This window comes from Bombina bombina, chromosome 1 (genome assembly GCF_027579735.1).
Source record: "Bombina bombina isolate aBomBom1 chromosome 1, aBomBom1.pri, whole genome shotgun sequence".
Lineage (NCBI taxonomy): Eukaryota > Metazoa > Chordata > Amphibia > Anura > Bombinatoridae > Bombina > Bombina bombina.
In genome coordinates, this window is record NC_069499.1 from 187926396 (window position 1) to 187941700 (window position 15305).

At 35.9% G+C, this 15305-nt stretch overlaps 1 protein-coding gene across 3 annotated transcripts in view; it reads left to right on the top strand.

The window, feature by feature from the left end:
• PSEN1 (presenilin 1) overlaps positions 1 to 15305 on the top strand; it is a 332444-nt gene that overhangs the window by 209225 nt on the left and 107914 nt on the right. For all 3 annotated transcript variants that reach the window (XM_053697784.1, XM_053697782.1, XM_053697783.1), the window contains 2 exons: positions 2657 to 2833; positions 8534 to 8652. In XM_053697784.1, the coding sequence (XP_053553759.1) occupies positions 2657 to 2833; positions 8534 to 8652 (296 nt within the window). The remainder of the gene's footprint in view (positions 1 to 2656; positions 2834 to 8533; positions 8653 to 15305) is intronic.

Sequence of the window (15305 nt, forward strand, 5' to 3'; positions counted from 1 at the left end):
TTCCCTCTTATCTGATATGTAATCAAGACGAGGCACATTTTTGGATGTTCCTTTTTGGTTCATAAGCATATGATTGCTCATTTCTGTCGCATTAATGCATTCATTGGAAGGGACTAGGTTTTTTAAACAGACTGATCATCTGCTTGTCATCTGTTCTGGTGGCAGAATGGGGCAAAAGGTTTAATAAACAATTGGATTGTGGCATTGTTGTTAAAAGTTCATCTGGCAGTATATGCTGTTGCCTTATACACCCCCAAAAATATATACCGTCATTTTACAATCCACCCATTTTTAATATGATATTTTTTATTGTGATTTAATATCCTAATATTTTAGTTGGTCAAATAGGCACATATTTCTAAAGTCAATCCCATTATTGGGATTTTCATTAGGTCTTGGTGTGAAAGCAGCCTTTCCTAATAAAAGTGGCTAAAAACAGGAATATGTATGAGGCCATCGGAGACAGCAGGCATGTGATTTTTAAATTGATTTTATAATCTATCATGTTAAATCAAGGCATTTCAAAGGTACAAATCCATGTATATAACTGGTTAAAGGGATATTCCAGCTAAAATTGGAAACCAAATGGGTGCATTTCAGTATTGAACAGAAGCAATTTTGTAATATACATGCATTAGCAAAAATGCTTCTAATAAAAGCTATAGCTGTTTCAAAAGTGTATTTAAGTATGCACCGTGCACCAGCATTTTATACACAGCACTCGCTTGGAGAGCCTAAGGTGCTTTTACCATCTGGTAATGACTCAATTTGTTAATGTGAGAGAAACGTAAAGGTCAAACCTATCTCATTTCCTGATGTGTAAGCAACTTAGAAAAAGAAAAGCCTCTACAACCTTCCTAAAAAGAAATATGTATACTCAAAAAGTGCGCTAAAAAAGCAACATCATCATCCAGGATAGAAAATACATACAATTTATTCTATGGTATTCTATGTGTAGAAATAACTAAATGCAGTTTGCACAATAATAAAAGTAGGAACCACCGGTGGTATAAAAATCATAAAAATAAATCCCAAAAATAGAAGATCCATTAAAATGAAATGATCAGCAATAAAAAATAGCAGCAATGTTAATATGATCATATTATCATATACTTCATATTAATAGGAATATTCCAAAAGCAATGTCCACAAGATGGCTATAATCAGATCTATAAAAAGTCACTGTTTGTAGCTCATTGATGGTCAGTAATATAGATATTGTCTCCCTCTTAGTCAGGGTAAATGTGGCTCCGTTAATTCCCCCGGTTCAAACAACTTTTTCAGATTGTCTGTTTTACTTGCCTTTCTTTTAACTCATACTTTTCCTAGTTGATGTCCTTTAGGGGCCATAAAGGTCTCTTACCACATTCTGCTTCCCTTGATCTAAGTTGGACTAGGTAATTTCGGACCTCTGCTTGTCCTCAGCTGCTGGCGTTTCCTCGCAGTTCCATCCCAGTGTTGCCACTTCCGTGTTCTCGTCGTGTGTGGATTCCACCAACCAGATCACTGTTTAGCTGTTCAAGCAAAATTCCAGCAGTGTACTGTGTATAACCTCCCAAATATTTCACAGAGCGCTCTGTATTCAAACTGGGGGAGTCTCCAGGTACGGCTATGCGTTTCAGCCAATCATGGGCCTTTATCAAGATGACTCAATTTGTTAATTGCTGACAGGATACAAGCCCCACTGATTATCTAAGCAGCTGCATTATTTAAAATGTGGGTGCAGTGACAATATCTAGCTATACTTCACATGCAGAGAAACACTAAAACAGTGATAACTTTTACTAGAAGCATTTTTGCCAATACATTTATATTGCAAATAAGTTTCTATTCAAAGATTAAATCTATGTGCATTTAAATCTTAACTGGAATGTTCTTTTAACAAAGTGGTTCAACACACATTTGAAGGGCCATAATACCCATACACTTATTCACTTGAAAGAGTAGATGCTCTGTGAACAGTCATCCTTCAGTTTCTGCCAGCTGCATGTGGAAGAAAAAAAAAACAGCCAATTAATTTAATAAGTGCTGATGTCACATTTTTGTTTTACTTTGATCTCATGGAATTTACTAAAATCTTATGCGATTTTATAGTTAACTCCCTTATGCTGAGAAGGGAAATAACATGACTGAGCCTGCACATGCCAGCAGCATGTTTCATTGTAAGTCCTGGGACTAGTATCCTGATTGGCTGCTTAAAGTCCCTTTACAATGTGATGTGGCTACTGAGGAAATGTTTAGGTAAAATATCTTCCTTTTTTACTAGAGACGTTCAAGTGATATTTCTAGTCCGTTTTTTTATAGCTATGATGCATCACTTTTGATTTTTTCAGGATTTGGGTATCTTGTGAGCTCTAAAACAGCAATTAGCTACTGAGAACTAGCTAAAAAAAATAGCATATCCACTAATCACCAGCCTGCTCCCAGTAGTGCATTGCTGTCCCTGAGACTACCTAGGTATGCATTTCACAAAGGGTACCAAGAGAACAAAGTAGATTAGTAGTTTTGACTTTCATGCCCCTTTAAATCACAAAATGTATTCCAAATAATAATTAGAATATAATCTTAATCATTTTAGAAAATTCCAATGTTATGGAACCTGGACTAACCTCTGTCTTCATTTTCTTATCAATAATGTGATCCGTTTTTTCACAAGCACCCACTGTCCAGATACAAAGTGATGGTGCCAACCACAATGATGATGGTGGATTTGACACAAATTGGGAGGAACATCGGGATGCCAGAATCGGGCCAGTGTCATCTAACCCAGAATCAAGAGCAGCTATCCAAGCTCTGCCTAGCAATTCACCTCCAGCTGAAGATCCCGAAGAACGTAAGTGAACTCCTAATGTTGGTAAAAATGTAAATTAAAGCTTGTCTAGTGTTAGTTTCAGACAAATTTATTGAAGTAAATCTTTCTCTTTTTTTTCTTTCTTATTTTTTCCGTATTAGTATAAAAAAAAAAAACCTTCATGGCTTTATATTTAGATTTTAGGAAGCAGGAGTATGGAGGACACCGTTGTTAAATGACTGAAATGTTTGCGTTTTTCATCATTAAAGGGACATTAAACACTTTTAGTTAGTAATATAAAATGATAAATCGTGTGTGTATGTATGTGTGTATATATATATATATATATATATATATATATATATATATATATATATATAATGTGTGTGTATATATATATATATATATATATATATATATATATATATATAACCTCTGCGGTATTCTTTCATTATTTATTTTATCCCCTTTTCCTGTAATTCCACATTGTGAGCATTCCAGTTTGTTAGAAATGGAAGTGCAGAACACTGTTATTTTCCACACAGCCATTGGCTGCACATTCAGTGGCCTATTTATAACTGTCCCTAATTGTCCGCAGCAAATAAGGTAACCTAAGTTACAACATGGCAGCTCTCATTGTTTTATAGAAACTAATATTTAAACAGCTAATGAAACTAAAAAAAGTACATCTACATGTTATTCTCCGACTAATCTTTTCTTTGAATGCATCATTTTATCTAGCATTTGTTTAGGGTTTAAATGTCCGTTTAAATTGTATGTCATTTTAAGATAACTAGATAAAAATTAGATTCCCTAATAATAGTGCTGGTTACTACATTTATCCTTAAGTCTAACTGTACTGTTGTGTAAACGTCCATGAGTACTCAGCTCTAGAGAATACAGTTGCTTTACACAAATTAATTATGGTGTCATTCTCAAGCAGAAATGTACAAGAAACAAGGGTTCTGCTAGTTACAAATGTGAGATGCCTTTTGTGTAACCTATCATTTTGTTTGTTTAATATTCTGTTCATTTATTGATAAAATACCAGAGAGGGAATTATTATCTCAATACTATTGTATGTGAGTCCTTATATATAACCCTTAGTGGTGTTACATTCTAATTGAGAAGGTCCAATGCTCCATATGTTTCCAAACAATTTATCGAGCTTAAAGAGACACTCAAGGCAAAATTAAACTTTCATGATTCGGATAGAGCAGGCGATTTTAAACAACTTTCCAATTTACTTCCATTAACCAAATGTGCACAGTCTTTTCATATTTACACGTTTTGAGTCACCAGCTCTTAAAGAGCACGTGCAAGAATTCACCGAACATTCGTATATATGCATTTGTGATTGGCCGATGACTGTCACATGATACCGGAGGAGTGAAAATAGACATAACTGAAATGTTTCAGAACATTTTTTACTACTCATTTGAAGTTCAGGCTAAGTGCTGTTGCATTGTCTTTATCATGCATTTGTTGATTATGCAAATCTACTGTATTTATTGGTCCTTTAAAGGGATAGAAAGGTCAAATTTAGATGTGCATGAATGAATTTCAGTTTCAAGTATTGCAGTATGCAATATAATTACATTAGCAAAAATGCTTCTAGTAAACGTTATTACTGTTTCAGCGTCCTATGCACATATGCTCCATGAGGATTCAAACACCATGCCTGCTCAGAGAGCTGGAGGAGGTCTGTATTGTGTCAGTGATTAGTTAGAGCATGACATTGTTTCCAGTTTACTTCTGTTATCAATTTGGCTTAGTTTTCTTGATATCCTTTGTTAAGGAGTAATCCAAGGTGAGCTCAAGTTGCATACACGTGTCTTTAGTCATCTGGCAGCAGAGTTTGCAGCTATGTATAATATTACTATAAACCTTGTTGCAATCAGCTGTCATAGAATGCTACATACTCTATATGGCCGCCGAGTTTGCAACTATGTACAATAGTTTTAAACATTGTTTCAAACTCTGTTGCCAGATGGCAAAGGACATATTCACACTCCTGAGCTCACCTATGAGTACTCTTTAAAGGGACAGTGTACACCAATTTTCATATAACTGCATGTAATAGACACTACTATAAAGAAGAATATGCACAGATACTAATCCAGTATAAAACCTTTTAAAAACTTACTTAGAAGCTCCCACTTTAGCACTGTTGATGAGTTTAGGTTGGGACACCTACTGAAAAGGGATAAGAAAGCAGGAAGAGCTGACCCTACCTCCACCAGAGCATATGAAAAGATCCATTACACAAACATAAGCAAGCAGGAATCTGTAGACTTCAGTCTACATCTGATATATTGGGGCTTGGTTAGGAGTCTGAAAATCAGCACATTTTTTAAAAAAAAAATAAGCAAAACTATACATTGTTTAAAAAAAAAACAACACTCCCAGATGAGCTATATAAATAGATCATATAAAAACATTGACGCAAAGAAAAACCTAGTGTACAATGTCCCTTTAACAAGGGATACCAAGAGAACTAAGCAAAATTGATAATATAAGTAAATTGGCAACTTGTTTAAAATTGCATGCTCTATGTGAATTATGAAGATTTAATTTTAACTTTACTGTACTTTAATTTGTGCTATACAAGCCACTGCTGCCTGAGCTGGTTTGGGGTTTTGTATGGGGTGCATGGGCACTTGCCTCCCTTCCCCCTGCATCGTGTAACAGCCATCAGCCAATCACAAAATGTATATGCTGTGAATTCTTGCACATGCTCAGTTAGAAGCTGGTGTCTCATAAAGTGTGCATATAACAAGATTGTGCACAGTTTGATAATGGAAGTGGATTAGAATGTTGTTTACAATGGGGTGCTTTATCTGAATCATAAACATTTAATTTGGACTTTAATGTTCCTTTAACCCTTTGAGTGCTAATGACGGCTCTGAGCCGTCAGAGTTTCTCATTCTGGTGCTAATGACGGCTCAGAGTCCTCATAAGCACTCTCCCACCTTGAGGGAGATCTGGGGGCTCCTAACCGCTCCTACCCCGGCGATCGTGCCTGTAGAGTGACAGGCATCGCCGGGGCTTCACGTGATGCGCGGTGAAGTCACGAACAATGACGTGATGACGTCACCGCGCAACTTTATTTATACTTAACAATGTTAAGTATAGGAGGAGGGGGCATGCTGCTTAGAAGCCTGTATCTCAGGCATCTAAGCAGCTACAGACCCCAAAGACCCACTGTTGGAAAGGTAATTACCTAACCTTTCCAACAGTGTAAGCCTTGGGGGTTTGTAAAAAAAAAAAAAGTTAAAAAAAAAACATTTTTCAAAAATTAAAAAAAAACATTGAAAATATTAGCACCCAGGTGGAAAAGTGCTTAGCACTCAAAGGGTTAATACTTGAATGATGGATATTGGGAGATATTGGGAGATTCAAACTTTGTTAAAGTTGGAAGTTATCAAGTTGGGGATAAAAGTTATCTAAACCCCTAAACATAACTTACTTGTAAGGATCCTGATGATTTATCTTGCTAAAGTGCTTTTTCATTTATTCTTTTATTTATTTTTTTGAGTGATCATTGCTCTTCAATAGGTAAAAAATAAACGAATCTGATTTGAAGGGCATCAGTAAATTACAATAATATGTTTTCCTATGCTCCTTAGCAGAAGGAATCCAAACTCAGAACAAAGCAGATATGAACAACAAGACAAAAAACACGCATTACTCACAAACAAAGTGCAGAGGGACTAAAGCCTCAGTAAAACAGGAGATATGGCATATCAAGGCATTGCTTACACCGTGTCCCACACACAAATATTAGTTTGTACAAATGGGGGTGATGAAAATCTCTATATGCTTTGCAGATATAAAAGGGTAGAAATTAGGTGATAAACTAACAATTCTACAGCGTTTAGTTCCCCTTTTAAACATTTAAAAAGATCAATTTTAAACTTATGATCCTAAAAAAACAGGTGGCTACGTTAAGTAAGAATTCAAAGGAAAAATAACCTGCCCACAGCTCTTACTACCTTATACAAGTGAGTAAGATTAAGAGGGCATTAGTTAATCAGTTTCATAATGCAACATGAGATTTTTCATAGAGCGGGTTTCTTTTTCATTAAAGGGACATTAAACACTAAATACATGCTAGATAGAATGATGCATTCAAAGAAAAGATTAGTCCATGAGTAACATGTAGATTTATTTTTTAAAGTTTCATTAGTTGTTTAAAAAGTGACAAAATAAGTGTAAACTTTTAGTGTCTATAAAACACTGGGAGCTGCCATGTTGTAACTTGTTTTACCTTCTCTGATGTGGCCAATTAGGGACAGTTATACATAGGTCATAAGAGTGTGCAGCCAATGGCTGTGCTGGATTTAACAGTGTTCTGCACTTCCATTTCTAACAGGAACTGAAAAGCTAACAATTTCAGAATGGAATTACAGGCAAAGAGGACAAAATAAATAATGAAAGTATATTGCAGAGTTGATTTATATATACAATTTATCATTTTATATTACTATCTCAAAGTGTTTAATGTCCCTTTAAGCAGAGAGAGTACCAAGTACAATCAACCTGGAACAATTACATTTTTCAGAATATCAGTACAATTGGCTATTGTCATGACCTCTCTCATTTACTAAACCAACAAACATCAAACACAGACCATTATGTTAAAGCTTTTGGACTCCCTGTATGATTTGTTCTGAAGTTCAAACACAATTGCCACACCTTCCTCATGAATGAAACTGTCTTATCCCATTAGTGCTCCCAGGTGTTTTCGGTTACAGGACACATTTTTTTTCAACCTACCCCTATTAGGAATGTAACTAGACTCTGCTTTCTGTACTGTCTCAAAGCCTTCAGCAATAATGCTGGAATGTGCAGAAGGTCAGCCAGGTTTCTGCAATATACAATTCAGAGTGAGAAGTCAAGTAACAAAACCTATATCTAACCAGTTCTTTACTATCACTGAAAATGAATACAAACAGTGCAGATATTGATTTTGCTAAATCTGTTAACATTATCGTTATCCAAAGTAGAGTTATAATAATTTTATTTTGTAGTGATCCAATTGTTGTGTTACTATTAGTTTTGTTGTTGAATTAAATAATTACTGTTTACAGTTTATCTTGATGCACTCTAGTAGAACTCAACAGCAAAGACAGACCTCTTTTATACAGGGGGACAACCAAAAGCCCAAAACCCTACTATTCTAGGCGAGTAGAAGACTTGTCTACTTCATACCAAATACCTGATTATTTTCTGTCCTCAGGACAGGATAAACGGTTGTCCTTTTGCCTTCAGGCTATAATTTGTTTCCCACTCCCCCTGACTTGTTTACTTTCATACAAGGACATTTATTATTCACACAACATGTACCATCTGATTAGCCCCCAGAGTTAGAAGTAGAGAGACTCTGGCGTTCATTCTCATACCATGATGATGGGTATGGAGGGAGATATCTGCTTTATATTTTTTCCTAGCTGATGCCACTATTGACCTAATGATATTTAATGCTAAATGTCATGTGGCAACTGATATTGTCATATTTTGAGGACCAGAAATATTTTTTTAGACTTAAATTGTGTAATTAAATTGTGTAATTAAGCTTTTTATATTACAATCTCAAATTGTTTACTGTCCCTTTAAACAAGGAAAGCACATTTGCATTCATATATGGTGTTTGTATTTTCTTTTATGTTTTGATGAATTTTTGGTAACTGTAATTGCTGATTAAATGTATTTATACTTTTGTAACCATTCACTCTTCAGGTGGAGTCAAGCTTGGTTTGGGAGACTTCATTTTCTATAGCGTGCTTGTTGGCAAGGCCTCCGCCACAGCTAGTGGAGACTGGAATACTACATTGGCCTGTTTTGTTGCCATACTAATTGTGAGTACAAATTTAGTATACTAGTGGAGTAACTTAAACTGATTAGTACTAACCTTTCTTTATACCGTTTCCTCTCCTCCATTGCTATCCCATGAACCCCCTTAACATGTAAGCCTAAGAGCCTTGCTGTTTGTAGATCACCTTCTTTAGAGCTGACTACTACAGTGCGACTCTTGGCAGGGCCCTCTACCCGTCTGATCCCTATAAATGTTACTTTGTATATCGCCTATGTTTATAGCGCTGCGGAATCTGTTGGCGCTCTACAAATAACCGATAATAATAATAATTAGTAATGACAAGTTTTGATTTATCAAGTTACAAGTTATGCAAAGTATCTTCAGTAGAGCTGTATTTGTGCCTAAACCGAGCATTTAAATATATTTATTTGTTTTGTGTGCATTGTTTTAGTTCTCAAACATCCAGGGTTCTCTATGTTCATCTCATAAACCCAAAGAAAAAAAAGTTTAACATAACAAACACAAATATTAAACTGAAGAAAATATATATATATATATATATATATATTTAAAGGGAGAGTAAAGTCAAAATTAAACTTAAATGGATTGGATAGCGCATGAACTCTTAAACAACTTTCCAATTTTTACTGTTTATCATTTTTGCTTAGTTCCTTTGGTATCCTTTGTTAAAGAGTAATTCTAGTTAAGATCAGGAGCGTATACGTGTTCCATCTGGCAGCATTGTTTGCAACTATGTAACATTGCTCTAAACAATGTTGCAAACACTGCTGCCATAGACTGTTAATAGAGACATGCACGCTCCTAAACGACAATCCACCTACCTAGGTTTAGTCTTCAACAAAGAATACTAAGAGAAGAAAGCAATTTTGATAATGGAAGTAAATTAGAAAGTTGTTTAAAATTGCACGTGCTATCTGAATCATAAAAGTAAAATGTTTACTTTACTGTCCCTTTTTTTTTTTTTTTTTAATAAATTCAAAATAACCAACAATGTCTCTCTAGCTTGCCATAACATTTTAAAATCCATTTGATTATTTTATAGGTAGTTTATAACAATCTTTAGATTAGGGGTTGTATATAGGCCTCCATTGCAGGATGAAAGACTGGACAATCTGTTATTAGAAGAAATAACCAAAATGACCATGAAGGATAAGGTTATTGTAAATATGTACTTAAATTTGCCAGATATAACGTGGAAGATTCCCTCTGCTAGATCAGCTAGAAGCAGGTATATTCTTGAATCCTTGCAAGGGGAATCACTTGAACAATTAGTTAAGGAATTAACTCGGAAGGAAGCTAGATTTAATACAGTGATACTGTTTCAGATGTGTATGTAGGTGAGAACTTAGGATCCAGCGATCATCAAATCTGTTTAGTTTAGTAATCCTGTGCAGACCCAGACTAAAACAAAAAATTTAGACTTTAGGAAGCCTAATTTTTCATACATGGGAGAATACCTAAACAACTTTTTAAATGGGCAAACTCTTATTACAAGGGTTCAAGAACAGTGGGAAATTTTTGAAGGGTGCAATTTTAGATGCAACTGCCCACTGTATTAGACATGTCTGTGAAAAACAGAGGAAACCAATATGGTTTTCCAAAGAAGTAGCACATGCTGTAAAGACATAAAAGGTAGCTTATACAAATTACAGACACACACAGTCAGATGATGATATGTAAGGTTAAAGCTCATGCGGAAGAGAAGATAGCACAGCGAGTAAAACATGGGGACAAAACATTTTTTAGATATATCAGTGAAAGTTGAAAAAATATGTTTGGAATAGTAAAACTGAAAATAGTTGATATTAGAATAGTAGAACGAGATAAGCAAATTGCAAACTCTCGATTACTTCTGTTCTGTTTTCACAAAAGATTGTGAAGATAGAATGTCTACATTAAGGGATGCTACAAAATCTGGAAATTATCTTAACACTAATCTTTTTACAGAGGATAAGGTTTTGTTGGCATTATTAAAAATAAATTTAAAGTCAGTGTGTCCTGATAATTTTCATCCAATGCTTTTAAAAGAACTTTGATCAGTGCTAAATGCCCCATGGACTGATCTGTTTAATCAGTCACTATTAACATGAGCTGTTCCAGATGATTGTAAATAGCGAATGTAGTACTTTTTCATACAAAAGGCAGTAGGGAAGAATCTGGTAAATGCAGGTCAGGTAGTTTAACTTCAGTAGTGGGAAAAATAATGGAAAGTCTCTTAAAAGAAACAATTATGACTTACATGAAGACAAAAAATATAGAGGAGCAAAATCAACATGGTTTTACTTCAGGGAGATCATGTCAGACTAATATAATTAACTTCTTTGATTATGTAACAAAAGTATTAGACCAGGGTGGAGCAGTTAATGTAGCATATCTAGATTTCAGCAAAGCATTTGACACCGTCCCACACGACAAACTGTATATGCTTGGTCTAGAATCCAAAATTATGAACTAGGTAGAATGCTGGCTTATGGATAGAAATAGAGTGTCTTAGTAACTGAAGTACATTCAGCAGAGGGTGCTATTACTAGTGGTGTTCCTCAGGGGTCAGTTCTGGGGCCTGTTTTGTTTAACATATTTATCAGAGATATCTGCACAGGGGAAAGTGTGTCTGTTTGCAGATGATACAAACATTTGTTATAGGGTAGATGTTCGGGTGGGGGGGGTAGACAAAATGAGAAGGAATATACAACATTTGAAGGATTTTACCAATGACTGAGATCTAAAGTTTAACACTGCAAAGTGTAAAATTGTGCATTTAGGGAAGAATATCCAAACGTTAATTAGAGACTGAATGACACTTAACTGACTGTTACAAATGAGGAAAGGGACTTGGGAATTATTATTTAATACAATTTAAAATATAGTAAACAATGTAGTACTGTAGCGAGTAAGGCCAGTAGAATGCTTGGCTGCATTGGTAGAGGTATTTGCAGCAGCAATAGTAAGGTTCTTATGCCACTTTACAGATCATTAGTTCTGCCTCATCTTGAGTATTGTGTGCCGTTCTCGAAGCCATATCTTCAGAAGGATATAAACAAACTGGAATCTGTGCAAAGGAGGGCTACCAAAATGGTACATGGTCTAAAAAATAAATGTACCTGGAGAGGCTCAATGACCTAAATATGTATAGCTTAGAAAAGAGAAGGGAAAGAGGTGATATAATAGCAACTTTTAAGTATATTAAAGGGCTAAGTAAGTATTTTATATAAAAAGGAAAATTCAAGAACAAGGTGTCATGATCTTAAGCTGAAGTGTAGTAGATTCAATAATAATTTCAGGAAGCACTTCTTTACAGAAACAGTGATTGATTCATGGAATAAACTTCCACAAGAGGTAGCAATGACAAACACTGTGGGGGACTTTAAGAATGCCTGGGACAAGCATAAGGCTAACCTTAAAACTAGATAAGTTTTATACTTTTAGGAAATATGGTCAGACTTGCTGGGCCTATGGCTCTTATCTGCCCTCAATATCTATGTTTCTATTATTTATTATGTTTCTATCTTGATCAAACGTTGTATCAGTCATAGTGAGCCTGTATTAAAAAAAAATCAAAAAACCTTATGCACACATAGTCAATTTAACAAAACTTTATACCTTTTCCTGGTTCTCTCTTCATTCTCCAAAATATATATATTTTTTAAATCAGACTCCTAAAATTGAAAAACATAATTTATGTAAGAACTTACCTGATAAAATCATTTCTTTCATATTGGCAAGAATCCATGAGCTAGTGACGTATAGGATATACAATCCTACCAGGAGGGTAGAGGAGTTTCCCAAACCTCAAAATGCCTATAAATACACCCCTCCCCACACCCACAATTCAGTTTAATTAATAGCCAAGCAGTGGGGTGATAAAGAAAGGAGTAGAAAGGAAATTTGGAAATAATTGTGCTTTATACAAAAAATCATAACCACCATAAATAGGGTGGGCCTCATGGACTCTTGCCAATATGAAAGAAATTAATTTATCAGGTAAGTTCTTACATAAATTATGTTTTCTTTCATGTAATTGGCAAGAGTCCATGAGCTAGTGATTTATGGGATAGCAATACCCAAGATGTGGAACTCCACGCATTAGTCACTAGAGAGGGAGGGATAAAAATAAAAACAGCCATTATCCGCTGAGAAAATTAATCCACAACCCAAAAAAAATAAGTTTATTCTCATAAATGAAAGAAAAAAACTTAAATCAAAAGCAGAAGAATCAAACTGAAACAGCTGCCTGAAAAACTTTTCTACCAAAAACTGCTTCTGAAGAAGCAAATACATCAAAACGGTAGAATTTAGTAAATGTATGCAAAGAGGACCAAGTTGCCGCTTTACAAATCTGATCAACTGAAGCTTTATTCTTAAAGGCCCACGAAGTGGAGACTGATCTAGTAGAATGAGCTGTAATTCTCTGAGGCGGGGCCTGACCCGACTCCATATAAGCTTGATGAATCAAAAGTTTTAACCAAGAAGCCAAGGAAATAGCAGAAGCCTTCTGACCTTTCCTAGGACCAGAAAATGAAACAGACAGACTGGAAGTCTTCCTGAAATCTTTAGTAGCTTCCACATAATATTTCAAAGCTCTTACCACATCCAAAGAATGTAAGGATCTTTCCAAAGAATTCTTAGGATTAGGACACAAGGAAGGGACAACAATTTATCTACTTATGTTGTTAGAATTCACAACCTTAGGTAAAAATTGAAAAGAAGTCTGCAAAACTACCTTATCCTCATGAAAAATCAGAAAAGGAGACTCACAAAAAAGAGCAGATAGCTCAGAAACTCTTCTAGCAGAAGAGATAGCCAAAAGGAACAACACTTTTCGAGAAAGTAGTTTAATGTAGAAAGAATGCATAGGCTCAAATGGAGGAGCCTGTAAAGCCTTCAAAACCAAATTAAGACTCCAAGGAGGAGAAATTGATTTAATGACAGGCTTAATACGAACTAAAGCCTGTACAAAACAGTGAATATCAGGAAGTATAGCAATCTTTCTGTGAAATAAAACAGAGCAGAGATTTGTCCCTTCAAGGAAGTTGCAGACAAACCCTTATCCAAACCATCCTGAAGAAACTGTAAAATTCTAGGAATTCTAAAAGAATGCCAAGAGAATTTATGAGAAGAACATCATGAAATGTAAGTCTTCTAAACTCTATAATAAATCTTTCTAGAGACAGATTTACGAGCTTGTAACATAGTATTAATCACTGAGTCAGAGAAACCTCTATGACTTAGTACTAAGCGTTCAATTTCCATACCTTCAAATTTAATAATTTGAGATCCTGATGGAAAAACGGACCTTGAGACAGTAGGTCCGGCCTTAACGGAAGTGGCCAAGGTTGGCAACTGGACATCCAAACAAGATCTGCATACCAAAACCTGTGTGGCCATGCTGGAGCTACCAGCAACACAAACGATTGTTCCATGATGATTTTGGAGATTACTTTTGGAAGAAGAACTAGAGGCGGGAAAATGTAAGCAGGATGATAACACCAAGGAAGTGTCAAAGCATCCACTGCTTCCGCCTGAACATCCCTGGACCTGGACAGGTATCTGGTAAGTTTCTTGTTTAGGTGAGAGGCCATAAGATCTATCTCTGGAAGACCCCACATCTGAACAATTTGAGAAAACACATCTGGATGGAGAGACCACTCCCCTGGATGTAAAGTCTGACGGCTGAGATAATCCGCCTCCCAATTGTCTACACCTGGGATATGCACCGCAGAGATTAGACAGGAGCTGAATTCCGCCCAAGCAAGTATCAGAGATACTTTTTTCATAGCTTGGGGACTGTGAGTCCCACCCTGATGATTGACATATGCCACTGTTGTGATATTGTCTGTCTGAAAACAAATGAACGGTTCTCTCTTTAACAGAGGCCAAAACTGAAGAGCTCTGAGAATTGCACGGAGTTCTAAAATATTTATTGGTAATCTCGCCTCTTGAGATTTCCAAACCCCTTGTGCTGTCAGAGATCCCCAAACAGCTCCCCAACCTGAAAGACTCGCATCTGTTGTGATCACAGTCCAGGTTGGCCGAATAACGAAGCCCCTTGAACTAAACTATGGTGATCTATCCACCACGTCAGAGAGTGTCAAACATTGGGATTTAAGGATATTAATTGTGATATCTTTGTGTAATCCCTGCACCATTGGTTCAGCATACAAAGCTGTAGAGGTCTCATGTGAAAACGAGCAAAGGGGATCGATCGCGTCCGATGCTGCAGTCATGAGACCTAAAACTTCCATGCACATAGCCACTGAAGGGAATGACTGAGACTGAAGGTGCCGAGAGGCTGCAACCAATTTTAAACGTCTCTTGTCTGTTAGAGAGAGTCATGGATACTGAATCTATCTGGAAGCCTAAAAAGGTGACCCTTGTCTGAGGAATCAAGAAACTTTTTGGTAAATTGATCCTCCAACCATGTTTCCGAAGAAACAACACTAGTTGATTTGTGTGAGATTCTGCAGAACGTAAAGACTGAGCTAGTACCAAGATATTGTCCAAATAAGGAAACACCGCAATACCCTGCTCTCTGATTACAGACAGTAGGGCACCTAGAACCTTTGAAAAGATTCTTGGAGCTGTTGCTAGGCTAAATGGAAGAGCAACAAATTGGTAATGCTTGTCTAGAAAAAGAGAATCTCTGGAACTGATAATGTTCTGGATGAATCGGAATAT